The sequence below is a fragment of the Mustela nivalis genome (assembly GCF_964662115.1).
Source record: "Mustela nivalis genome assembly, chromosome: 18".
In the NCBI taxonomy this organism is placed as follows: domain Eukaryota; kingdom Metazoa; phylum Chordata; class Mammalia; order Carnivora; family Mustelidae; genus Mustela; species Mustela nivalis.
In genome coordinates, this window is record NC_139037.1 from 17386537 (window position 1) to 17413086 (window position 26550).

General features: G+C 48.3%; 1 protein-coding gene across 4 annotated transcripts in view; it reads right to left on the reverse strand.

The window, feature by feature from the left end:
• Nucleotides 1-608: 608 nt before the first annotated feature.
• Nucleotides 609-26550, reverse strand: part of DUS2 (dihydrouridine synthase 2) — a 52690-nt gene continuing 26748 nt past the window's right edge. For all 4 annotated transcript variants that reach the window (XM_082711728.1, XM_082711730.1, XM_082711731.1 and 1 more), the window contains exons 4-16: nucleotides 24397-24488; nucleotides 23540-23583; nucleotides 22319-22379; nucleotides 18002-18049; nucleotides 11071-11136; nucleotides 10815-10885; nucleotides 8524-8610; nucleotides 7028-7196; nucleotides 4806-4927; nucleotides 3401-3550; nucleotides 2596-2683; nucleotides 1403-1476; nucleotides 609-1161 (exon numbers count right to left, since the gene is read on the reverse strand). In XM_082711728.1, the coding sequence (XP_082567854.1) occupies nucleotides 924-1161; nucleotides 1403-1476; nucleotides 2596-2683; nucleotides 3401-3550; nucleotides 4806-4927; nucleotides 7028-7196; nucleotides 8524-8610; nucleotides 10815-10885; nucleotides 11071-11136; nucleotides 18002-18049; nucleotides 22319-22379; nucleotides 23540-23583; nucleotides 24397-24488 (1310 nt within the window). In that variant the 3' untranslated portion in view covers nucleotides 609-923. The remainder of the gene's footprint in view (nucleotides 1162-1402; nucleotides 1477-2595; nucleotides 2684-3400; nucleotides 3551-4805; nucleotides 4928-7027; nucleotides 7197-8523; nucleotides 8611-10814; nucleotides 10886-11070; nucleotides 11137-18001; nucleotides 18050-22318; nucleotides 22380-23539; nucleotides 23584-24396; nucleotides 24489-26550) is intronic.

Here is a 26550-nt window from a genome sequence, read left to right on the forward strand (position 1 = left end):
CAGGGCAGGGACCTTTGGTCAGAACGCCCCTCCCAGTAAGAGGGGGAGGCCCCATGAGATGTGGTAGCCGTTTGTTTGCTTCTCACTGCCAAGAGGAAATTAAAGATAATCTGCCACTTCCTTCCGGCCCAAGTGGGATAGTGGGGGCTGGTGGCAGGCAGTGGCGTGGGTGGGCAATTGTGAGGGCCCTAAACTGCTGGCATCAGCATCGTGTGTCCTCAGTGTCCCCTGTCTGGAGCAGAGACCTCATCAGGTCTGGGCTCCAGCTAGCTGGGGGTCAAACCCAGGGCCCCCCACACTCACCTGAGCTGGTCCCTTCCGGGAGCACCAGATACCCTAATTGTTCCCCAGATTTTACAGCACATCTCATCATGAAAATTCATTGATGGGTAGTACCTCAGGTTTGCCATCAGTAGAATGGGCTTCTTGGGCCTTCCTGGCCTTCCAAGTCCTGTGTGCATTCAAGATGATACCCCGTCCCCCACTTCCACGCAGACCCAGAAGGATATGCTTTAGGGAACTCCAACTCCGCACAGAGGATGGAAGTAGAATAATTATGCCAGGCCCTGTGTCTGTGTGTGAAGATGCCCAAGGCTAAAGCAGCCAGCTGCGGGGAAGGATGGGCAGATCTTTATTGCACTGTTCCAATGTCAAGATGAGGAGACACCACCTGAAAAGCTCCTGTTTTCAAAGAAAATACTGAGGTCACTGGGAACTCGGCCTTGCTACTCAGACCCACCAAGGGAGATGTGCACCCTAGGCACCCTCTAGCCTGTGCTCCAGGCTGACAGCCCAGGTCAGGACCTCGTAACTCCTGCCAGGAACAGTCAGAGAATTGTCCGATGGCATCTGGTTCGTGGTCTGCACCCACAGACATTTTACGGCCAGGCTCCTGAAGCAGGTGACCAAGGTAGGGACAGTGCTCACCAGCCTCCCAGAGGGCTCTCTTCACCACTTCCCAAGGCCACAAAGAGCTTCTTGCACAGCTCCCCAGGCACCGTGTGCTCCTGATTTCTGGAACCCTCAGGGTCTTGGTCAATGGCCTCCCGCTTGCGCTTGTGCCAGGAAGGGCTCTCCTCGCCCAGGCGACCCTCAGGGAGGCCCCGGCTCCGCAGACAGACGATGGCCGCAGCCTGCTCCGCCAATTTCTTAGACTTGTCCCTGGGCAGATGAGGCAATGGGACAATAAGGCACGTAGGTAGGTAGGCTGGGTGCAGGGCAAGAGGCTGGACAGGCCTGACTCTATAAACCCTTGGCAAAGATTCTAACAAGATTGAGGAAGGGGGTCATTGCCCGGGGATGTCCACTGCCCAGGTACACCATCCTCCCCAAACCCTCTTCTGTCAAGGCTCGGTTCAGGCCCTTCATCCCAAGCCCCATGTCCACTGATAAGGAAACTCACCATAAGGTAGACTGGTACTTTTGCTCAGCAACCGTCACAACAGAGCAAAAAAGGCGATCCAGGGGGCGCTGAACCTGGTGCAAAGAGAGGAAAGGAAATAGGGATGGCTGCATGGGGGCAAGAGGAATGAGCCCTGGGGCTCACCTGCTAGGATCACGTGGAAGACAGAAAAAAGGAAATACCTCCCACCTAAGTTAAATGAAGGCTACCCGTATCACATGGTCCTCCCCAGGAGAAGTGCCTGGTCCATCTGGCGAGGAAGAAAGGCAGATACATAAACAGACAATGACACTCCAGTGTGTCAGGAGGTCAATCACGTACCTAAGCCAAGGGCCATCAGAGCCCTTAGCGCGCGTGACTCTGGATCCTGCTCCTACTGACATCTGGATGGGCCAGGTCACACAAAATGAGGAGAAATTCACCAGATGGCAAAGGGGTGAGAGGGGACAAGGATGGGGCAGAGAAGGTACACTTGGCAGAACAACCAGGTGATATGGTTGGACAAAGAGCTGAGTGGATGAGACAGGAAGCAGAAAGGCATGTGGGGAGCCTTGCGCTCTGTGCTGAGGTGCTAGGACTTGACCCCAAAGATACTGAGGAGAGGAGACTTGAGCAGGAAGGCAGAGGGCAGATTTGTTCTGGAAAAGTCACTCTGGGAGAGGACACACGTCCTGGAAGGAGATCAGAGGTAAGAAGGCTAGTCCAAAGAGACAGAGCAGCCTAAATAAGGCATGGCCATGGGGACCAAAGGAGGTGAAGCAAGACTGTCTTACCACTCCTTACCACTACTCTGAGCCCTACTGGCTGAGGCCTGGTCCAGACACATGTCTGTCTAACTTAGGTTTGAGCATCCTTCCTAAGTAAGCCACCTGGTCCTTTCCAGAGAAGTCTCCCTGGTCTAAGCAATACCACCGGCAGAGACTGGCCCAAGCAGCCCCCTTACGTAGGTCTCAAGTTCAATTTTATGAAAGTGGTCAGAATTTGACAATAAGCCCACTGTCACAGGGAAGGGACTATCACATCAGCAGTCGGGCCGCCAGCAACCACTGCCATGTCCATGGAGGACAAAGCCAGGCTTCAGTCAAGCAGTCTGGAATTCAGGGTACGAGCTATGGGTATGCTGGGAGCAATGGCACCGGCTGTGGGAGGCACTGTAGAGCAGGATGCAGGGCAGGCCACAGCCAAGAACTCACCGTGTCATACACAGGCTGCGCCAGCTTCTCCTTCCGGCACCATTCTAGCAGGCACATCTTGGGGGTGATCTGGGGTGAGTATGCTCTCCTAGGGCAAGGAGGGGAAGGAGTCAGGCCTTGCCCACAATCACCACAGGCTGCTGCCTTAGGATTCCTATACTTATTCCCCTGAGCTCCCATTTCTGTCCTCCCACCAGTGGTGTGGGGTCTGGATTCTACCTAAAGGGAAGATGGGCTTCAGCATGCTTGGGGAACTAGGATACAAAGTGAACTCCCAGCACTCTGAACTCTAGCCTGGAAAACAACTTTCAATAGTCAAAAATGGGTGGCTCAGTTGATTAAGTGCCCTAACAGTTGATCTCAGCTCAGGTCTTGATCTCAGGGTTATGAGTTCAGGAACCCCGCTGGGCTCCATGCCCAGTGTGGAGCTTATTTTAAAAAAAGAAGAAGATCCAGTTTGCCCCACAACACAAGCCAGAGGGATTGGGTGGGGGTTGGGAACATAGGTGGCCAAGCAGTGGTCTGGGATCTAGCTCAGTACCCACCCTTATTATGTCCCCTGAGTTGTGGGACAAGGCGATTCAAGGAAAGAAGTTTGGTCACCCCAGGACAACACCCCTGACAGTGCTGCCTGCCCTTTAGGAACCATCTTCCCCAAACTGCCTTCTTTGGGATGCTGAAAAATGAGAACAAGGATCCAAACGAAGAAGACCTGTGGTCCCTGAACTTGACATTAACCATGTATAGCAATCAGCCAGCTGAGGCCATGGGCCCTGGCCAAGCAGAGGCCAACCTGGAGACCTACCGGTCAAACTTGACAGCCATCTTAATGACACCAGAGGTGTCTTCAGCTGGCTCTGCCGCAGCCTCTGGGGTTCTGGCCAAGAGTTCAGCCCGCCGGGCATTTAGCTCTCGTGTCATCTCCTCATAGAAGGCACCAAGACCAAAGGCCTCACTGTGGAAAGACAAGCAGAGCACAGCAAACCCCTTAGTGGACCCAGCATCCAGGAAACTACTCCAAGAGCCCAGGGTCTCACCGCTGAGAAATGACCACCCCACCCTCCTACCCCCTCCCACACGCACGAAAACACCACTGAGACCTAGCCATCAGGAGGTTCCCCTACCTACCCCTGGGATCAGCCTTGACTGGCAAAAAGTGAGTGTGAGCCTCTGAGGCTGGACACTGGAGGGCAGGCTGGGCTGGGTGGAAAAGGCTGTAAAGGTCACCTCTAGCAACTGAGCCCAGCCTCTCTTCCAAAGAAGAAAACACAAGCAAGTGTCCCCAGCCAGCAGTGAGCGAACTGACCTACACTGAACAAGTGCCTGGATTATACACAGCCTCATCCTCATGTGGGCCCAAGGGAGGAAGAGACAGAGGCCACGACCACTAAGTGGTTCCCCACTTCCTGCCCGAGCCACAAGCAGTTAGGCCTAGCCTAAACTGAGGTACCACCCAGAACTACAGAGTTCTACTCTTTCTCTCAAACTCACAAGATACCCGAGTCAAGCTGGTTAAGCTATGTGGGGTAGGAACAGAACCAACACCACAAGCCCAGGTTTGGGAAGAGAGTTCTGACAACTCTTTCCCCTTCTAGCAAGCATCTTGAAGGCTAAAGCATATTCATGAGGATGGGTGCCTGGGCACAAGTGTGGTTTAGGAAAGTTTCTAAGGAGGGAGGAGGAAAGAGCGTTCAGGCAGAAGACCCAGCATGAGCACAGATGTGGAGCTTGGGAAAACAGACAAGCAGACAGGGAGCCAGAGGAATAGGTACCAGGCCAGGTTGTGAGGATCTACACCAAATGCAGGGGACCAAGGGGGAGCCTCCCAGACTGCAGTTATGGGTTGAGGGCACAGGCTCAGGCCAGGGGCTCAATTCTACAACCCCCATCTCCTGACCATTGGGTCTAGCGTGTGACAGATCTTTTACTATGAAAGCCCCTTCCTCCAGAATTCCCAAGCCCAGCCCCTATATTCCTCCATCCTACCAGCATTCTACTTCCCCAAATTCTGCTGTGAGGTCAGTCCAGGGATGGAAAGTTCCAATGCTTCATTAAGTTTCCTCTTCTGTGAGGAGAAACTGTACCACAGCCCCACTCCTACACATCCACCTCCAGAAGCTGCATCCTTGGTCCCCAACAGTCAGTTTAGGGCTCATAGTCAAGCCTGGCAATGTCTGCAAGGAATGACGGACAGCCATTGCCCCTCTCACCAAATTTCCTGGGAAGACTGGGCAGCATGGAGCAACCTTCCCTGGGGCGACTCCAACTGTTCTCGTAGCATCTGGCACAAGCAGTACTTGGTGTTGGTGTAGTGGTTCTCATACTGTATGGCCTGAGGGAAGAAGCAGCATGAGCCCACTTGCTGCCCAGGCAGGCTCTGAGGCCTAAGCTGTGCCCTGATGGCAGAGAAAGGGGCTCCAAGGGGACAGCAGAGGTGTGCCTGCAGCTGGGGCACTGTGAGCCCATAAGGAAAACCACCTCCATCCTGGCCATCTACTCCTCCAGCGAGCAGTACAAAGCTCAAGAGTCACAGGTGAGATCCAGGGTTAGGAGCACACTCAACCAGACAGGCCAAAGGATGTCCAGAAGTGTGGGGAGCGCCTCCTGCTTCAGCCACCACAGACTACCACAGAGGACTTGCTGCTCTTCCAGAGCAAGGACAGGGAGCAAGTCAGACTCTGGTGTGGCAGGATAGGGGCAAGATTCTTCTGTTTCTATACACAGTGGATACCTTCCTTGCCCACATCTTAAATAACCTGTCTCCAACATCCCACCTGCATGGGAAAGCACAGCACCCTCTACCAATCATGTTCACATGTGACCTGTCCCCTCATTGAGTTTCACAAGTCTCACAAGCGTGAGGGGCAGCTGTCACCACTATTCCTGACAAATGCGGGCTCAGGGAGGCAAGCTGACTGTACATAGCAGGACACTAGAAGCCTGCCTGGCTGGGGCAGATAGAAAAGCACTGGGTGAGAGATGCCCTGGCCCTCTAGAACACCCTCCCAGCCCTCACCCTCTGTATCCTTTTAATATCCCCACCTAGGCCTATGTCTTCAGCACCTGGGAAGGCGGCATGACACGAAGAGGACAAAGCAGAGATCTGCTGGCAAGCCCCAGCTAGTGGCAAGGCCTTGATTCAGCTTGTCAGGGACAGAAGGCACCTGGCTGGACCAGAAGCAGCCCTGCCTTTGCTTGCAAGCCACTCCTTTCCTCCAGGACAACAGCTCTTGAGGAGCTGCCAAAGGACACACTGAGTAGGAATGATAACATCACCTTTCACAGGGAGCAGTACTGAGCTTATCTTCCCTGCTATAGACGTGCCTGCCAGCTGCAAGAGCCAGACAGGTGGCCTGGGCTAAGGCAACCCACCCCCCCTTGTCTCTGGCTGGCCCAGAGTATGGGAGAGCCCAGTAGTCACCAACCTGCCCAACAGGACATGTGAAACCCAGGGAATGAGGGCTTGTAGCATCAAGCAGGGGAGGCTCTAGAACAGAAACTGCCTATCTCTGGACAGAAGCCTCAGGGCCTCCTACCATCGCCAACTTGCACAGTCCTGGGGATACCCATAGGCCATGGTGGCCATAGCAGCCATAGGCATGGCCATGGCCTAAAGAGGGTATGGGCAGTCTGAGGATCTGAGAAGCTCTTGACCCTCCCAGAGGGTGTGAGCCCCAGTATTGAAGAGGATGAGGGCTGGACTCTCTGCTCAGGCTCAACACACCGAAGAATTAGAAGTCCACTGACTATCTCTGCCTGCAGACATGTTCAGAGTCTCACAGAATTCTAGGATTGTGCCAAAGGGACAGGGCAGGTGAACTGGTCAAAAAATTCCTTTGGAGGTAAATGCCTCTGCCACTACCATCGAGATCTCAGTAAGAGGAAAAGGTTAAAGTTAGGCTAGTCCCTAAATCAGAGGGTAAAGGGTTCTGGGAATTAGCAAAAAAAAAAAGTGTTTTAGAAGTGATTCTGACTTATGACCAAAGAGAAGTCTCTATAGAGATAATCTGTCCTCAACAACAGCTACCATGGCTCCTCCAGGCTGTGGCTGCTTAGGCGCCAACCGTTTGGCACGGTTGTCTTCAGTGATACCGACACCACTGTCACTGTGAGTGCATGTATGGCAGGGGGTTATGAGAGAGAAAGGGAAAGACATCACATGTTTGGACCCTGGCAGCATCCAGAATCCAGGCGTCCTTACTATGACCCCCACGCCTGGAAGCTTCAGAAGGAGGTGATGGTAGGGGCAGGCCTCCCCAGCACGCTGTCTCTACACTGCAGTCAGGGAGACCTAATGCTACATTACAAGAGCTAAAAAGAAAAGGAGAGGCACAAAAAGGCTGCTGGGGGCTGGGGGCTCACCCAAGGCGCTTTTTGCAGGAATGTGGCAGACAGTGAGAAATGTTTCTTTTGAAAAAGCGCATAGACGTACATATCGGATGTACTTCTGCATGACCTCCTCCAGGGGTCGCAGACCCTCCTTGAGAAAGATGGACGGGTTCCACATGGCAGCTCGGGCCACCATCACCGAAGAGGCTGCTGTAGCTTGTCGGAAGTCCTCTATGTCCAAATACTTTTGGATGTGGTCGTGAGATCCTCCACTGAAAGGCAACAGGAGAGTGAGGCTGGCCCCATCCTTATACTAGCATTTTCAGAAAAAGGCAATTCTCAGAGCTGCTGAGATTAACTATTTGGATTTGGCCAATCCTTCAGCTACCAGCACTTCGGGAGACCAGAGGTCATAACACACACCCCACTTCGGGGTCAGGAACTCCACGTCAAATAATGCAGTGAAACAGCCTGAACCAGGCCTCACACGTAACAGGTCTCCCAGAGATTTTACCTTCCTGCCTCCTCATCCTAAAGCCATCCCCAATCTGAAGACTCAGGTCTGTCAATAGATGCTGGGATCACAGGAAAACCCCCAGTCTGGGGGGCACCTATGCATCTACTAATGGCTGGGTCAAAAACCACAGACGCGGTGGTGATTATGAGAGGAAGGAAGGAGGCCCAGTTTGGTTGCAATTTCCCTTCCTGCCACTCTGAGGCCCCAAGGGCCCCCTTGGAAACCGCTGTTTGCATCCGTTCCACTAGAAGTGACAGCCTCAATCCAGAGACAGCGTTTTATGTATTGTGGGGAAGACCCTTGGGTGGCAGCAGTAGCAGCAGGACCCAGGCTCTCGAGTAGCCCTACCCTCTCCAAGCCACTCCTACAAGTCCTTGGCCTAGCGACAACCAGGCCTGGCGAAGACCCCCAACCTTAGCTCCCACCCTCCCTCCTTCCCACCAGTCAGGTGTGCCTTTTGTCAGGGCTTCAGGGCTTTGGAACTTCTCTGTTCCCATCCTGTCCTCAGGCTCTGCGCCCTCCTAAGGTGCAAGGCTCCACTGGATCCCAACTGGCCCACATAGCCAGCTCCCCAGTGACAACTGGACACTATCTTACTATTAAGCCTCCGAGCTGGTCATTCGTGCCTCACAAATGTCTCTGCTCCTGGTCCTGTAGCTGCCCAGCATGCTTTGGACTGTGACCTGCCTTATGCCCCCTAACCATACCTCAGTACACTCAGGCCTGGGACTACCCACCCTACACCCTACATACCTAACTCTGGGTGTGACATCACTTTGCCTGGGGCCTGCTGCAGGGGCCGCCTTCTGGCTCTCCCAGTCCCCTGAACACTCCCTTATCTCAACCCCTTTATCAGAACGTGCCTGGCCTGCTGCACACCTACATCAGCCACTCACCAGAGGCCAGGGGACATGATACAGACTTTTCAACCTCATGCCCAACCTCATTTTTTGCCCCACCTTTTTTCCTTTTCCCTCAGATCATTTTTTAATACTATCTCCATCCACTTTTCCTATGTCAGCTCAAATCCCCCAGAGTAAGGTGGAGCATAAAACAGTAAATGATGAAGAAGAGAGGCTTACTTGGCTATGACAGGAATGGAGAGGGCTTCAGCAATGGCTCTGATGGCTTCACAGCTGACAGGGTGCTGAGGTCGTTCCTCCCGCTTCCTTGGAAATACAGAAAAAAGATGGGGCCAAGGGCTGAGGCCATGTCATGGTTCAAACAGTTTACCTTAGTCAAACCCTACTGTCCTCCCTGCTGAACCTCAGGAAGGACACATGGCCATGAAGAACAGGGTTCTGGACTGCAGAGGACGTCTCTCCATGACCTCTGCGGGAGCAGCATTGGCCCCTGCTGGGAAGGCAAGTCCAGCCTTACAGGCCTGCAGGTGAGGCATGGCTGCAGAGGTGGCCTGGCTCCCAAGGTCACACTGCCTTTCCCTGGCTTTCCCTCACCTCTGCCAGAGATGAGGAACAGTGCTATAAGAATGCTGCCTCTACTGCCCCGGCCCTGCCCTCCCTATGAGACTGGGAACAGCTGCTGCCCTCAGACTGGCCACTCCCACACAGCTGTCTATGTTGAGGCCAAGTTGGGCAGCTGATCCTGGGGAAAGGTACCTGGCACAGGGTAGAACCAGCAACCAGGACAGGCCTCTCAGATCATGGCTGTCACAACGAGCCCCAGCAAGGAAGGACCGCAGCCTGGGGCCCCTCTTTCCAAGGTTAACTGCAAGAAGTTCTTGTGTATGAGTCAGTCTTAGGGATACTGAAGTGAGCTCTGATCTAAGTTGTGCTAGGAACAAGCAAAAGAGATGGGTGACCAGACAGCTCTTGTTCAGGTCTTGCCTGGGCCCATCCCTTTTGGTATACTCTTCAACAGAAGGGTCAGGGGCCACAGGACCTCAGAAGGCCTGTCAACCCATCTTCTACCTCCACCTCCCCACAAGCCCCGCAGCCAGTCTAGTCCATCCTCAACAGCTTTGATGGCCTTAAAGCCCTTCTTGAAACGCACCCAAATCTGTCTTCCTGGTGTTTCCAACTACTGGCAAAAAGAAATAGCTATATTTATTCAGAGAATACCATACGCCAGGCACCGTGCCAAGGCTATATATTCATGATCTCATAAAAGCCTCAAGACAACCCTATAAAACAGAAATTATTTTAATTTCCAAATGAGGAATGTGGTACTCAGAGAGGTTAAGTGATTTGTACAAGGATACACAGCCAACAAGCAGCAGAGCCAGGAGACCAAACCAGGCAGCCTGAGCCTAGAGCCTGCTGTGGCAAGTAGGGGCATGTGTGTACGAATGTATGGCCTTTCACCGCCCCCTACTGGCTTCAACCCACAGAGCTCTGCTTTTCTCTTTTCCCTGTTGGGAGTTATGGGTTCTACTCGTCTGAAATGCTAGAATAGAAACAACCAGCAAGCAGTGGGCTGTTCCAACAAGACCCCTGAACCCAAAAGGAGTAACATTCAGAGAAGGTGGGTCACTCTGGCCAAAGTCTGTTTACCTGGGATGTACAAAAGCACATCGTAGACACAGGGAGCAAAACTGCCTGGGAAGCCAAAAGCAGCTGTCAGCATCACGTCAGCTCCCAGAAGACAGCACATTAGCTACAGATACAAGGGCTGTTTCAAGTAGTCATTGTGACAGCTGGCAGTCCAACGAGGGCAGACAAAAGAGACAGTGCCTTTAAAAGAACAGCCATCTGCCTGGGATCATTCAAGGGAGAAGCCATGACCCAACGTAGTGGAAAGAAAATGAGATTCAGAGTCAGAGTTCTAATTCCACCACTTCCTGGCTGCATGGTACAATTCTGAACCTATCACTCAATCTCTACCATTTACACATCCTGAGGGTATGGGCGTTTCTTCTTCCCCTTGAATCTTTAAACTCAGTCTTCCTCTTCTTCGGTCTTTAAACTCAGTGCAATGTCTACCACCAGGAGGTGTTCAGTGAATGAAACAAAGAAGAATGCCAGCCTATAAAGGGTTTGACTGCCCTCAGGACTTATAGGATGTTAAAGAGCTAGGCAGAGGTAAACTGCATGTGTAGAAGAAAAGTTCACTGTCCCCTGGGGTCTGGAGAAGCATTGTTAAGATGGCTGAGGACGAGGGCGCCTAGGTGGCTCAGTCCATTAAACATCTGCCTTCAGGTTGTGATCCCAGGGCCCTAGGACAGAGCCCTGAGTTGGGCTCCCTGCTCAGCAGTAAGTCTTGCTTCTTCCTCTCCCACTCCCTCTGCCCTCCACCCCCCACTCATGCTCTCTCTTGCTATCTCTCTGTGTCTTTCAAATAAATAATATTAAAAAAAAAAAAAGGACGGCTGAGAACCTCCCTCAAGTCAGTCACTAGATATACAACCACTCACCTTCCGTGAACTGTGACAGCAGCGATGCCAGTCCTCTCTATCCGCTTCACAAGGCTCAAGGTATCTTCCAGCTGAGGAAGAGGACAGCCCAGGGTGATTACTGAAGCTACAGAGGGAACAGCTAGCTGCCAGCTCAAAAAAGTGGGTTCACCAACCCCTCCTCCATCCTAATTCAGCTCCTGGAGAATCATTCACCACCCCCCAAATCAACACATCCAGAGAAAATGGACCTTGAAATGTAAAACACCATCCTTACCGATGGCAGGATGCGAATCTTGCAGGTCACAGGTCTGCGTGTCCCTTTGACAAGAGTGCTGAGGATCTGCAGTGAGGAAAACACAAACTATTCTGGAAAAACAACCACAATGCTCATACTAATTAACCATGCTACAGACCTGTGCATCACCATGGCATGGACAAGTCTATGTACATGTATGTGTCCTTCCTTCCCTACACTAGCACCCCCGCACCAGAAGCCCCTTGCCTGGTACACCATGGTGTGCATATGTTTGGTAAGTGGACGAATGAGTGGATCTTCATGCACGCCTACGTAGAACACAGTAATCCTTTGCCAGGTAAACATCAGAATCTTCTGGACAGCCTAAGAAATATAGAACCTTAGATTCCACCCTGTACTTCCTAAATGGGTCCCTAAGTGAGCAGGGCTTAGGAATATGTGTTTTCAAAAGACTCTGTCATTCAGCCATTAAGAAATGAGGAAATCCTACCATTTGCAAGAAACACGGATGGACCTTGAAGTGTTATGCTAAATAAAATAAGCCAGAGAGTTGGGGCACCTGGGTGACTCAGTGGGTTAAAGCCTCTGCCTTCAGCTCAGGTCATGATCCCAGGGTCCTGGGATCCAGCCCCGAATTGGGCTCTCTGCTCAGCAGGGAGCCTGCTTCCCCCTCTCTCTCTGCCTGCCTCTCTGCCTACTTGTGATCTCTGTCAAATAAATAAATAAAATCTTTTTTAAAAAAATAAGCCAGAGAAAAACAAATACGGTATGATCTCACTTATATGAGGAATCTAATAAAAAGGAAAGAAACTGGAAAAAGAAATCAGATTTATGGTTACCAGAGGTGTTGGGAGCGGGAGCTGGAGAAGGTGGTCAAAAGGTATGAACATGGGGCGCCTGGGTGGCTCAGTGGGTTAAGCCGCTGCCTTTGGCTCAGGTCATGATCTCAGGGTCCTGGGATCGAGTCCCGCATCGGGCTCTCTGCTCAGCAGGGAGCCTGCTTCCCTATCTGTCTCTCTCTCTCTGGCTGCCTCTCCATCTACTTGTGATTTCTCTCTGTCAAATTAATAAATAAAAGCTTTAAAAAAAAAAAAAGGTATGAACATACAATGTACGACATAATGCCTGCAGCTAACACTGCTGTATGATACCTGGGAAAGCTGTTAAGAGAGTAGATCTGGGGGCACTTCAGTGGCTCAGATGCTTAAGCATCTGCCTTCAGCTCAGCTCATGATCTCAGGGTCCTGGGATCAAGCTCCACATTGGGCTCCTGGCTCAGCGAGGTGTCTGCTTCTCCCTCTCCCCCTGCTTCTCTCCCCTGCTTATTCTCTTTCTCCGTGTCTCAAATGAATAAACAAATAAACAAGCAAATCTTAAAAAAAAAAAGTATAGATCCTAAGAGTTCTCATCACATTTAGTTTTGTTTTTCTCCTTAAAGTACAGTTGACCCACAATGTGACATTAGTTTCAGAAGAGTTTTTTAAATTTTCATTTTATTGTATCCATACGAGATGAGGGATACAGAATACAGGTAAGCTTACTGTAGTAACCACTTCACAATATATGTAAATCAAATCATCATGCTTGTATGCCTTGAACTTACAGAGTGATGTACATCAATTTCTCAGTAAAACCACAAAATCTTTCCAATTTTTAAAAAAGGTTCAGTCTGGGGTGCCTGGGTGGCTCAGTCAGTTAAGTGTCTGCCTTTGGTTCAGGTCATGACCCCGGGGTCCTGGGATTGAGTCCAGCACTGGACTCCCTGATCAGCAGGGAGTCTGCTTCTCCCTCTCCCTCTACCCCTCCCCACTGCTTGTTTGCGCTCTCATATAAATAAAATCTTTTTTTTTTATTTTTTTAGAGGTTCAGCTTAACACCCTCCCTCCTCAACGTGATTCTAGGGCTCATTCTGACTGAAAAGACATGGCCGAAAGCTTCTTTCCTGCTTGAAACCAATGTTCTCCATGTGCTGTTCCAAGATCTGGCAAATGAGGGAGCCAGGAAGGTTGTACAGGTCCTGCCTGAACCCTGTCCTCATGAGCCTCTATTTCTTTCTTTTTTTTTTTCTCCTCATGTGCCTCTCTTTAGGCGGGCTGGATACACAGAAGTGAAATTGGCAAAGGAAAGACAACATATTCAACACATTAAAAAGTATTAATTTGCAAAGTGATTGCAAAGGACTTCAAAGAAAGATCAAGAAGTCACACAGGAAAGAGTCAGATCACATATGAACCAGAGATCGAGAGACATGCAGATGACAATGAACGTCTGCCGCACTGCTATATTCTTTCCTCGTCAAAAATTTCAGGCTCAGGGCACATGGCTGGCTTAGTTGTAGAGTATCCAAATCTTGATCTTGAGGTCACGAGTTCAAGCCCCACACTGGGTATACAGAGATTACTTTAAAATAATAATGTTAAAAAAAAAAAAATCAGGCTAGGCAAGTTGGAGGGAAGGTGATCAAGAGCCCTCTTCCAAGAACTGGATTGCCGGCAGAGCACAGGGGATGCCCAGACCACTTGCGGTCAGACAAGTGGGGGCAGCAGAGAGCCAGATCGCAAGAACCAGTCAAGGAGGGCTTTCTCTCCAGCCCAAGCAGAGACTGACCCCTCCAGAAGACACTAGACCAAAAGGCTGGGCTGACAAGGCAGGTAGACAGATCACGGACAAGAGAGGGTCTACTGGCCTAATAAGCACAAATGCCAGGGACTGGCAGGAAGGAAAATCCCCAGATGCCACCCCAGGTGGTGGACTGGGCCTGTGGTCCTCTGGCAGGCCTGAGGGGGCAACTATCCTTTGGTGGGGCAGGGGTGGGGTAGGGTGGACGACTGCCAGATCCACTGAGAGACACAATAAAAATTCTCCCTCTAGTCCTGTCCTTCAGGCTGACAGTACCATCTCTGGAAGTTTCCTTTGCTAGTGCTGACTTAGAATCTGCTGATATTTGGTGACTAAAACAACATCAGCTGGTTTGATCCAGTTCTGTTCTACAGAACTTCCTTTGCCATATTTCATCCAAGTAGCTCTAAGCACTTTCTTTTTCTTGTGCATGTTCAGAATCAGGAAGGAAATTAGTAATCAAAATCCCCAGCCACCTGCAAAGGGTCACATTAAGGGGACCGGGTGAATAGAGACTGCTTCTGGCTAGGCTCTAGCATGAAACCCTGCTGGACTCAACTCTCCCAGATCAAAGTCAGACCACCTGTCTTGTGGTTTGAAAGTCTGTGAGGGAAAAGGACCTGAGGTAAGCTCATAACACAGATAACACTGCATATCTACCCACAGTCAGCTAGATCTCCTAGCTGACTCAGGAAAAGCAGACTCTTAGCTCTCCTGGTTGTTGCAGAATGGGTAGAAAAAAAGATGGGAGAGCACAGGCTTGGGAATCACTGGGAACTGAGTTCAAGTCCTGGCCCTACCAACTGTTAGTCATAGCCCCAGTGTACCATGCACAGGGGAATGCCCTGGGCAGCCAGAGGGGCCCATGAAATCTTGGGCAGGGGTGAAGAGAGATATTACTAACTATAGTCTAAAAATGAGGGTTTTTTTTAATTTTTAAGATTTTATTTATTTATTTGACAGACAGAGATCACAAGTAGGCAGAGAGGCAGGCAGAGAGAGAGAGAGGAGGAAGCAGGCTCCCTGCTGAGCAGAGAACCCGATGCGGGGCTCAATCCCAGGACCCTGGGACCATGACCTGAGCCAAAGGCAGAGGCTTTAATCCACTGAGTCACCCAGGTGCCCCTAAAAATGAGGTTCTTAATCTAGGGAGGTTACATCAGAGTTACCTAGCAAGCCTTTTCAAAAGACTAATACTCCTTCCCAGCCACTATCCACCCCAAGGGTATTACAGAATTTCAATAGATAGAATCCTTATTATTATTATTATTATTGTAATAAGATATATATAACATAAAATTTTCCATTTTAAACATTTCTAAGTGTATATCTCAGTAGCATTAATTACATTTGCAATGCCATACAACCATCACCAGCACCTATTTCTAGAATTTTTCATCACCCCAAACAAGTATCTCTATTTTGAAAAAATTCTGCAGGCAGTCCTGAAATGTTCCCACAGACAAAACCATGGACCTAAAACACCAGCCTGGAAAAACTTACAAAGTTCTCAGCCAGGTCACCCAGTCTGCCAGCCAAGTTTGAACATGTATCTAATCTAGTTCACTATTCTTGGGCCCCATCTGGCTTTGTCGTGGAAGCCTGCAACCTCCAAGAAGCAAACCCCATTCACAAGTCCAACTGGTACCATCCAGCCACTCCACCAAATGGAAAAGGAATGGAATGAACTGAGCAGTGTAACTCTGCTGCCTCATGTACAAAATGCGCCTTATCCAAAAAGGGGCCATGGAGAAGACCGAGCCAACAGTATGGGAGGGAGAAGCCAGGAGGCTGGAGGACAGGGTTAACAAAAATGTCTGTGGGCACATGTTGTAAAGCCAAACCATCTCACAATGGGGCCCTCTCCCCAAGTGTGGTGATGAATTTAACATCCACAGTTGTCCAAATCCACTCCATCTCACACAGAGGTGTCTGACTGGAGGTTCCTAAGCCCAGACATCTACTGATGAGACACTTGTTATAAGTGACACCCAGGCACCCTAAAACTGATAGACCATCAAGAGGGGACAACTGATAACCAGGGTAGAGGCCACAAAACCATGGCTCCAGCCTTAGCTCCGCCTGCTACTTATTTGCTACATACTCTTGAGCAAATTGCTTGTATCTCTCTGTGCTTTAGTTTTATTATTCTTTTTTTTTTTTTTAAGATTTTATTTATTTGACAGACAGAGATCACAAGTAGGCAGACAGGCAGGCAGAGAGAGAGAGAGGAGGAAGCAGGCTCCCCGCAGAGCAGAGAGCCCCATGTGGGACTCGATCCCAGGACCCCGAGATCATGACCCGAGCCGAAGGCAGCAGCTTAACCCACTGAGCCACCCAGGCACCCCATAGTTTTATTATTCTTGATCAAACAGACATTAACAAATGTCTCCTCTGTCTATGTCAAGGGGTTGGAGGAACAAATTGAATATACATAGATATATATACTTGCACCTATCTGCACATGGGAAAAATGGAAAGGCAGCAAAGCCGTCAACACACTGGTCTTCCTAGATCCCAAAGACAGCAGGGCTGGAGGAGTACACACGGTCGAGCTGCTGCAGAGCAGCCAGCACAGATACCTGCAGCTTCTATTTAGTGGCGCGTTAGTCCTTGCTGCTCTAGCCTGTGGGAGCCACTAGGAGGCTTAAAGCCCAGACAGGGGGGTGGGAATGGAGAATGAAAACAAAGGAGCTAAGAGGAGCAACAAACAGAAAGCTGAGGACTGAGAAAAAAGTAAAAAGTATGTATGGTGTAGCAGAAAATGTCACACAGGCCCTGGCAGCTCCCAACACGGGTGACAAAAGCCCACCTGTCTGCAAGGCCTCATAAACCTGGTCTTTGGAATCGCCAAGGGAAGGGGACCAGAGGTGACCAAGTACAGCTTGCCTCACATGACACTGGCCTGATGGCTCTCAAAGCTGCTGGCAGACTCTACCAGGAGGGAGGAGACCCATTGTTGCAAGCCCCCTGGGAGAGGCCATCCCCACCCCCAACGCCACTGAGTCTGTCCACAGTCCACACGTAGCCTGGCATATGCTCTCATGAGCTTCTCAGAAGGGACACAGGTCACACAGAGGAGGTTCTAAATACTCCTCAAGGCCCCAGCTCTCAGTCCACATGTTCCTAAGCCCTGAACTTTTGAGGAACTCCAAGGCTGCTGTATGCTCGCTCAGGGGTTCCCAAAGCTGGCTGTACATCACAGTGACTGAGAAGCCTTTTGAAAATTTCCCAGACTCCGGGGGCACCTGGCTGACTCAGTCAGTAGAGCATGCAACTCTGAATCTCAGGGTCATGAGTTCAAGCCTTGCGGTGGACACAGAGCTTACTTTAAAAAAAGGTGGGAGTGGTGCCTGGGTGGTGCAGTTAGTTAAGCAACCAACTCTTGGTTTCAGTTCAGGTCATGATCTCCGGGTTGTGAGATCAAGCCCTGTACTGCTCCGCACTCAGCACAGAGTGTCTGCTTTAGATTCTCTCTCCCTCTGTCCCTCCCACCCACATGCTCTCTCTCAAATAAATCTTTTTTTTAAAGATCTTATTTATTTATTTGACAGACAGAGATCACAAATAGGCAGAGAGGCAGGCAGACAGAGAGAGAGAGAGAGAGGGAGGGAGGGAAGCAGGCCTCCTGATGAGCAGAGAGCCTGATGTGGGGCTCAATCCCAGGACCCTGGGATCATGACCTGAGCTGAAGGCAGAGGCTTTAACCCACTGGGCCACCCAGGTGCCCCAATAAATCTTTTTTTTTTTTTTTTAAGATTTTATTTATTTATTTGTCAGAGAGAGAGAGAAAGAGTGAGCACAGGCAGACAGAGTGGCAGGCAGAGTGAGAGAGAGAAGCAGGCTCCCCGCTGAGCAAGGAGCCCGATGCAGGACTCGATCCCAGGATGCTGGGATCATGACCTGAGCCAAAGGCAGCTGCTCAACCAACTGAGCCACTCAGGCGTCCCAATAAATCTTTTTTTAAAGATTTTTTTTCTTTTTTTTGACACAGAGTGAGTGAGGGAGAGAGCACAAGCAGGGGGAGAGGGAGAAGCAGACTCTCCACTGAACAAGGAGCCTGATGTGGGGCTTGATCCTTGGACCCTGGGATCAGGACCTGAGCCAAAGGCAGATGCTTAACTGAGCCACCCAGGTGCCTCTCAAATAAATACATCTTAAAAAATTTTTTTTCAAAAAAAAAAAAAAAAAATTTCCAGGTGGATTAACTGATTCACTAAATCTTGGCCGGGGGTTGGGGGTGGCAGCAGTGAGGGTGGATATGTGTTCCAGATGACTCTAGTTCCCAGGCACGTTTAAGGACCTCTGCTTGCACTTCTGCAGGACTTACCTTCTCAATCTTGTCAGGGTCTGATAGCAGAGCAGCTCCCATTCCTCCCTAAGGAAAAGCACACAGAGGGTCTTCTTATAGCTGGAGGAAGGTGCTCCCTTCCCCGTGGGATGGCAATGCGGAGTGGCAAGCGGGCACCACCCCGGCACTCACAGCCAAGTTTCACCGGCAATCAGCACTTCTAGTCAAGCAGGAGGAAGCAGCATCCAGGCCCATAATGTCAGAGATCAGAGTTGGATGAATACTGAAAGTCATCACTCTGATCCTCTTTGCAAAACCCACAGATCCATCTACAAGTGGGTGCCACAAAAATTGTTTCTCAGGAGTGCCCATTCTCTACCCAGGGTCTTAGAGTCTTAATAAACTAAACCCTACAATATGGCAAGCCCTTAAGAAGGCAATGAATCCTTTTCCCTTTGGAATGAGATAGAATATGCCTTTGTCCTATCCTCCCAACACTTGTTTTGGTACCATCACCGCCAGCAAAGCCACTTAGAGGAACATAACTGGCAAATCTTGGCCAGGCTCTTCTTCCCTGCCAGCAACAATGCTCCAGACCAATGTCAAGCTCTAGAAAAAGCCCCAGCTAGTGGAAACCAACAACCGAAGGAGCCACTTAAATCTTGACCTTAACAACAGTAGCTGCCTCTTGATGGTGGGATTATTGATGACTAGTCTTTTTTTTTTATGCTTTCACCAAGTTCTGGACAATGGTATGAACTACTTTAACAGTCGGGGAAAGGGAGGACCTTTCCAAAGATGAACCCATTAAAAAATGAGGTAAAGGGAGAAAAACAAATCCAATAAATAAATCCTTTGTCAGTACATAGACTGCATACTGATGAAAGCTCACAGGATGTGCTCAGAAGTTTGACGTTCACGTATTACAGCTTAATTTCATTTTTAAGGATGACAGATTAGAATCGGAGGACCCAGAACCACCACAGACTTGGCCAGCCGGAGCCTGCATGTCAGAGGAAACTGGGAAGGCAGAGGAGCCACTCACCCTGGCCCCGTCCGTCCACCTCACACACAGTCACAGCCTTTCCTTCTGGAATCACAGGATCTAAAATCCAGGCCTTCCACAACAATGGCTTTGTCCATTCGTATTTCCTCCCTCCCTTCCTTCCTATTTAACTTATTTGCTGTTTTTGAATACGTAACACATTAAAAATGTTAAAGGTTCAAAAGGGTAAAAAGTAAGAACTCTCCTTCCCTAAGAAATGAAAAAGTTTTCAATTTGTACCTTTTATAAAGCTTCAGTTTTTGAACCATGAGAAGAGAAGAGGGTGGCTCTTCACGGGCTATGTACTGGTATAGCATACTGGTAGTATCTGTTCTGACTGGTCGGGGCCAGTGCCGTGCCAGATGTTAGCTATTTTGAGGAGCACCCCGACAGTGAGAATTTATTCCTTATGCCAAACCAAATAAAAACTTGGTTTCCTTCCCCAGGGAAAACCAGTGTCACTAGTTTCTTGTGTGTCTTTCCAAATATATTCTATGAAGAGAAATGTAAACATATGTAAACATCCATCCCTCATCCTTCATATATAAATGGTGGTATACAGTATCTAATTTGGCTCCTTACTTTTCCATCCCACAATGTATCAGGGAGATTAATTACGCCAATAATTTAAACTCTGTTCCTTACATATCTCAGAAGCACAAAGGAGTAATTAGAAGACGGCAAAACAAGGTCCCAAGTTTTCCACTCCTCATCAGCAATTTCAAACCTCCGTAATTCCTTGAAATAACTGTCTACAAGGCCCTGTGGTTTTCAAGTATCCAAAAAGCCTTCGCTTCAAGTAATCTTTTGCCTCCTGGCCTAAAGCCAAAGCCCCCAAGCCATGTAACTCCAGGGAGCAGAGGGGCTAACTCTGGGCAGTGGACCCAGGGGAACACCTGCTATGTCTACACTGCAGACCCTGACCACACATCCTGTGATAAGCTTCTCAGCGCCAGCCCCACAGGACTCCTTCTGGTGCCTCACATGCAGCCAACCTGAAGCTGTCCTTGTTACTTGCCCCAAACACACTCTTCCTCCAGCAGTCCCAATGAGCAGAGAGCCCAATGCGGTGTTTGATCCCAGGACCCTGAGATCATGACCTGAGCCAAAGGCAGAGGCTTAACCCACTGAGCCACCCAGGTGCCCCCAAACTTGGACTTCTGATATTTCTAGCCTTTTGGAACAGAGGAGCCATATGATCAGAAGACAAACTGTCCTCCCGGCTGCTGTGCTGGTCTTTCCTCCCTCTACCCAACACTCACCCCACCTCCCCACACCCAGTCTAGTCAGCTGCCACCCAAGGCCCTATCAAATGCTGCTCCAGCTTCACTTCTCCTCTCTCCATCCTCAGTCTCTGCTACGAACCCAGGATACTCATCTCCTAAGTCCATGTCCCTACCCCTAGCCCATTTCTACTCGAATCTACCAGACCTGGCTTTCAAATTAGTATTTCTATCACAGAATATATTTGGAAAGACACACAAAGAAACTAGTCTAGTTTCCCCTGGGGAAGGAAACTAAGTTTCTGATCATATGGCTCCTCTGTTCCAAAAGGCTAGAAATAGAAGTAAAAGTTCGGGGGCACCTGGGTGGCTCAGTGGGTTAAGCCTCTGCCTTTGGCTCAGGTCATGATCTCAGGGTCCTGGGATCAAACACCGCATTGGGCTCTCTGCTCAGCAGGGAGCCTGCTTCCCCCTCTCTCTCTGCCTGCCTCTCTGCCTACTTGTGATCTCTGTCAAATAAATAAATAAAATCTTAAAAAAGAAAAAAAAAGAAAAGAAAAGAAAAAGAAGTCCAAGTTCAGCTAATCTGGCCCTAACCAAGATTTTCAATCCTGTGCTCCTCTGCTTCCTCTTTGTCTTCTACTCCCCAACTCTCGAGTCAAATCAAGGTTCTCTGCCTCTGTCGCATCCTGGCCTTGCCGGCCCCCTGCTCATCCACTCCCTCTGCCTGCAGGGTCCCAGGTCATATCAAGGACCACATTTCCCTAGAAGATACTCTGTTTAAGGGCTGCCTTTCTACTCCTTTTTCCGAGCTGCCCCCGCACTCTGCTCTGATCTTCTGATAATGACAAAGGGAACACAAGCATTGCATCCTCTATTTTTTTTTAAAGTATATCTCAGTTTTATTCAAGAAAAAAACCCTGTTCCTAATTTTTTCTTTTAACGTTTACATCATTAATTACTCAGGCTTGAGTGCTTTGTGTCTGCAAATAAAATTTTTCCTGAAGTGTTTACAGATAAGTCACATTGCATCACAGCCTTTACAAGTAAGGATTTGTGTCTATTTTCTAAAAATACAGATATTCTTGAGGCACCTGACTGGCTTAGTCAGTAGAATGTGTGACTCCAGTTTCACGGTTGTGAGTTTGAGTCCCATATTGGGTATAGAGATTACTTAAAAATAAAATCTTTAGGGACAGGGTGCCTGGGTAGCTTAGTTGGTTAAGTGTCTGACTCTTGATTTCAGCTTTGGTTATGATCTCAGGGTCATGGGATCAAGCCCCACATTGGCTCCACGCTCAGCAGGGTCTGCTTGATATTCTCCTCTCCCTCTCCTCTTCCCCGTCCCCCTATACATTTTTTCTCACTCTCTTCCTCTAATATAAATAGATAAATTCTAAAAAAAAAAAATCTTTAGGAGCACCTGGGTGGCTCAGTTGGTTGAACATCCAACTCTTGATTTGGACAAAGGTCATAATCTCAGGGTTGTGAGAACGAGCCCACATTAGGCTCTCCACTGGGCGTGGAAACTGCTTAGGATTCTCTCTCTCCCTCTGCTACACCTCCCCCTCCCCTGCTCTCTCTCTTTCTCTAAAATAAAATACTAAAAATTTTTTTAAAAATCTTTATTTTTGTTTATTTATTTATTTTTTTTAAGTGTGCACATGGAAGCAGGGGTGGGAGATGGGGGGTGGTGAGCAGAGAAATAAGCACACTCCCTGCTGAGCAGGGAGCCAATATGGGACTCGATCCCAGGACCCTGGGATCATGACCTGAGCTGAGGGCAGATGTTTAAGTGACTGAGTCACCCAGGTGCCCCTAAAAAAAAAACTTAAAAAAAAAAAAAAAAAGAATAGAGATATTCTAACAAAACCATAGAAGAATTATCAACTTCAAAAGTTATACTGATACAATATTTTAAGCTAATCTTCTATGGTCCATAATCCAATTTTGGCAGTGGACCTAAGAATAACCTTTTGAGCATTTTCTCCATCTAGTACAGGATTTAGTCCACAGTCAGGTAACGTCTTGTTAGTTGCCTTTACTCTGTACCCTACATTTGTAAGGCATATAAGGAAATCAGTTTACCTTGGTGGAATACTCTTTTGGACAGCCCATGTTTACATCAATACCAGCCACATCATTTTCCCTGGGAAAACATGAAGTAGAAAAGATAATAAAGATCCAACTTTAGGAGAGAATTTAGAGTCAAAGGCATGGATCTGTGCTCATGAACCTCTTACATTACCCTGGCCCTATTAAATATACCAACCCTCAGTGACAGAAGGTGAAGAAACTGGTCTCTGAAATGTACAATTGCCTTCCCCAAGAAGAGTTCAAGAGGAAGAGCCTACTGTGTGCAAATACCTACAAAGGACTAGTTGTAGCAGACCTTGATACTTGGTAATTATATCCGATAATCCAAATAAAGAGGGACAGCCCCACTGAACTTGATCCCAGAGTTCCAGTTCTGACTGGGGTATTAAAAGCCATTTGTCAACACACAGAAGTGACAGGAGTACAAGAGCACCTTCCCAGACCACTGGCTCTAGAAGAAGCTACAGGAGTGCCTTTGCTTGCTGGGCTGCACAGCTGGCTTACTCCAAACAATTTTCAGATATGGAAAGGACCGTTAGCTCATCTTCTGGTGTGTATAAAGTTAACAGTCTATAGTTAATGCCTGAATTCCTTCCCAGCACTAAAGTAATTAATAGCTAAATTAATCACTCACTACATGCCACATACTGTGAAGACATTTACGTGCATTATCTCACTTACCATCACCTATAATGCCAGAGGTAGGTAGTACTACCGGTCTCATTTCCTAGATAAGGAAACTAAGTTCTCCTAGTTGAAGTATGGTCAGTAACTTATGTAAGGTCACTCAGCAAGCAGCAACCCAGAAATCCAACCCAGGTCTGTCTAACTCCAAAGCCCATCTCCTTAACCGCATCACTCTTCTGCCTTCATTAATTTAAGGAGCAATAATCCTTACCTACACTTCATGAGACTCAAAACCTTAGGGCTCATAGTCACAAGAATCCCTGGGAAGGGAGCTTCATGAATAAACACTAAAGAAGAGTGGCCTGAACAGAGATTATCTGGGATGTGGGTACAATGGGTACATGAGTCCCAGGCCAGCCCTCAGATGCCAAAACAGAGGGGAAAAAAAAACAGACACTCTTAACCTGGAAAGAGAAGGTAGAACACTAAGAAACATAAGGTGCTCCCCTCCAAGGTCACCAGAAATAGTAAAGCTCCCCAGCCCACAGGAGAGGCAAAGGCAGCCCCAACAAGGGAAGAACTTACACAAGTCTGGCCACAGCAAGGGCTCGCTCTGCATCTGAAGTCCCCTGGGAACAAAAGAGGCTCCATCAGGCACCATCCCTGACACAGGTATACGAGCACAGATGCACAAACACCTCTATGCACACCATGTACGTGTGAGCACATGCACATGGACTTCAGCAAGTACAGTCTGGCTGGCATTCTTCTATTCAACAGCCAGCCCACTGAACTAGCTCACTGTTGGAGGTGAAAATTGAACCTGGAAGGCCTAGAAAACATCCTCAGTGCTGTGATTACTTCCTTTTTACAAAAATAGCTGACAAAATTTTAGAGTGAACATTCATTCCTAAACTCACCACTTACATGCTAAAATTAATATTTTGCTATATTCACTTTATCATATGTCTATCCGTTGTTATTACCATTTTTTTAAAAACGTAAATTTCATGCAGAACCTATTTCTGAAAAAGTACTAAGAAATGCCCAAAGTGAGAGAAGAGCACTATAGAGTCATTACGAGACTAATGTAAATTAACTGCTCTTGAGGAAACCTAGTTTTATTTCTCTGGGAAATATACAGACTGTACAAAAACAAAAAACATGAACCGAATAACCAGTTTTATTGGGTTAAAAATATAGAAGTCATGCCAAACAGACAATTCCTACAACAAAGGGAGTTATATTTGACCCCGGAGGCATGTCACAGGGTGCCAAAGCTTGATTTCCTTTAACGGTCTCCAACAGTGTGAACACTCATGAACAACTCTTTGGAAAACATTAAAGCAGAGTCTCAGAGAACCATCACTAAGCAATGGAGCCCAGGCACTGAAGGATGAGTAACCCTTGAGAGGGCACTCAGCCCCCGGGGGATCTCATACCATCTGGAAGACAACCCGGCTCTGTTCTCTTTCGCAGGTGCGGAAGACTACCCGGTCATCAGGGGCGACAAAGTCCACTGTGCTGAGCACCTCTGCAAGAAAACACAGACACGGGACGCCTGGGTGGCTCAGTTGGTTAAGCAGCTGCCTTCGGCTCAGGTCATGATCCCAGCGTCCTGGGATCGAGTCCCACATCGGGCTCCTTGCTCAGCGGGGAGCCTGCTTCTCCCTCTGCCTCTGCCTGCCATTCTGTCTGCCTGTTCTCACTCTCTCCCCCTCTCTCTCTGATAAATAAATAAAATCTTTAAAAAAAAAAAAAAAAAGAAAACACAGACACGCCGGGCCACCCCGTGAAGAAGCAAGTTCAACCTAGCTCTAATCCCTGCAAGAAAACACAGCAAAAATATCACTTTGAAGGGGAAAAAGGGATACTGGAAGTAACAATTCTTTTTTTTTTTTTTAAAGATTTTATTTATTTATTTGACAGAGAGTAATCACAAGTAGGCAGAGAGGCAGGCAGAGAGAGAGAGAGGAGGAAGCAGGCTCCCTGCTGAGCAGAGAGCCCGATGCGGGACTCGATCCCAGGACCCTGAGATCATGACCTGAGCCGAAGGCAGCGGCTTAACCACTGAGCCACCCAGGTGCCGGAAGTAAGAATTCTTTAAAGAAGCCAGTGTGCACATGGAGGTCTCCAAGGTGCAGGTGATGTCCTAGTCCCTGACTGAGGTGACAGGAGTTACAGGCTGGTTGCTTTCCAGTTATCTGTCACACTGCATGCTTATATTTTATGCATTTCCATTTTATGCAGTGTTCATATTGCATAATTTTTAAAACGCTGTAAAAAAAAAATGTACATATGTAGAACCTTGTCTGCGTTTCAGATTCAGCCCAAATTTTCCCACAGGTCACTCTGAAGTTGAGGAAAATTGCTGTTTCTTAATTAATTACCGTGTGCTGGAGATTGCAAGTGCAGATTCCTACATCACAGTCAACCCTCATTATGTGCACATACATACTTGCAAATTTGCCTGCTTGCCAAAACGTATCTGTAACCCCAAAATCAACACTCATGGCATTTTCGTGGTCATTCACAGACATACGCAGAACTGCAAAAAAAGTCAGTCACCTGATGCATGCCTTCCCAGCTGAAGTCAAACAAGGCGAGGCTCTACCTTCTTATCTCAGCTCTCACACTGCTCACACTGTAAATAAGTGTCCATATGACAGCATACTTCATGTCTTTTTTTTTTTTCATTTGCTTTTGTTGCTCTCACTGTTGAAAATGGCTGCAAGCACAGAGCCAAAGTGCTATCTAGGGCTCCTAAGCACAAGAAGGGTGTGAGGTGCCTTAGGGAGAAAATCCACGTTAAACAACCTTTGTTCAAACATGAAATTAGAGTATTGCTGTCTGTGAGTTCAAAGTTTAAATAGAAACACACACAAAACAAGGTTATGTACTGATCTGTTAGTGACAATGTTGTGACCCGAGGCTCGCTCATATTTCCCCTGAGGGCAACGGTTCAGTATTCGCTAATTTGGTGTTTGAAGCAACTTTATAGAACATAACTACTGCAAATAACAAGAATTTCATATGTTCTTCTTAATAAAGCTCCACAGTACATGCTACCATTATTAGTTTTCAAAGATGACTGTCACATGAAAGAGATCCAACATCCAACATGGCAGATGGGAGACGATGCCTATCCTGTGTATTTATTCTGAGAAATAAATGAAATTTTAATACACATAAAGCACTTCCATAAATGGAAGCTGTTATTATCAACCCAGCACTAAACAGATTAGAAGATTAAAAAGGGAGGGGCCGAGTAGTGACAGGTTGGTAGAGGCAATGGAAGTGAATTCCAGCAGCACAGGCTCATGACTGGCAGGAGAAAGTCTGAGAGAAGAACCACAAAAACAGTGTGTTTATACTACAGCTTTATTTATAATAGCGAAATACTGGAAACCCCGTTAAAAGCACTGATGAAATCAATTCCAACATAGTTACCTGTAGGTACCAATACGGGAAAAAGTCCTAGTAAAAAAAGGTAAGGGGCAAGGGCGCCTGGGTGGCTCAGTCGTTAAGCGTTTGCCTTCGGCTCAGGTCATAATCCCAGGGTCCTGGGATTGAGGCCTGCATCAGGGTCCCTGCTC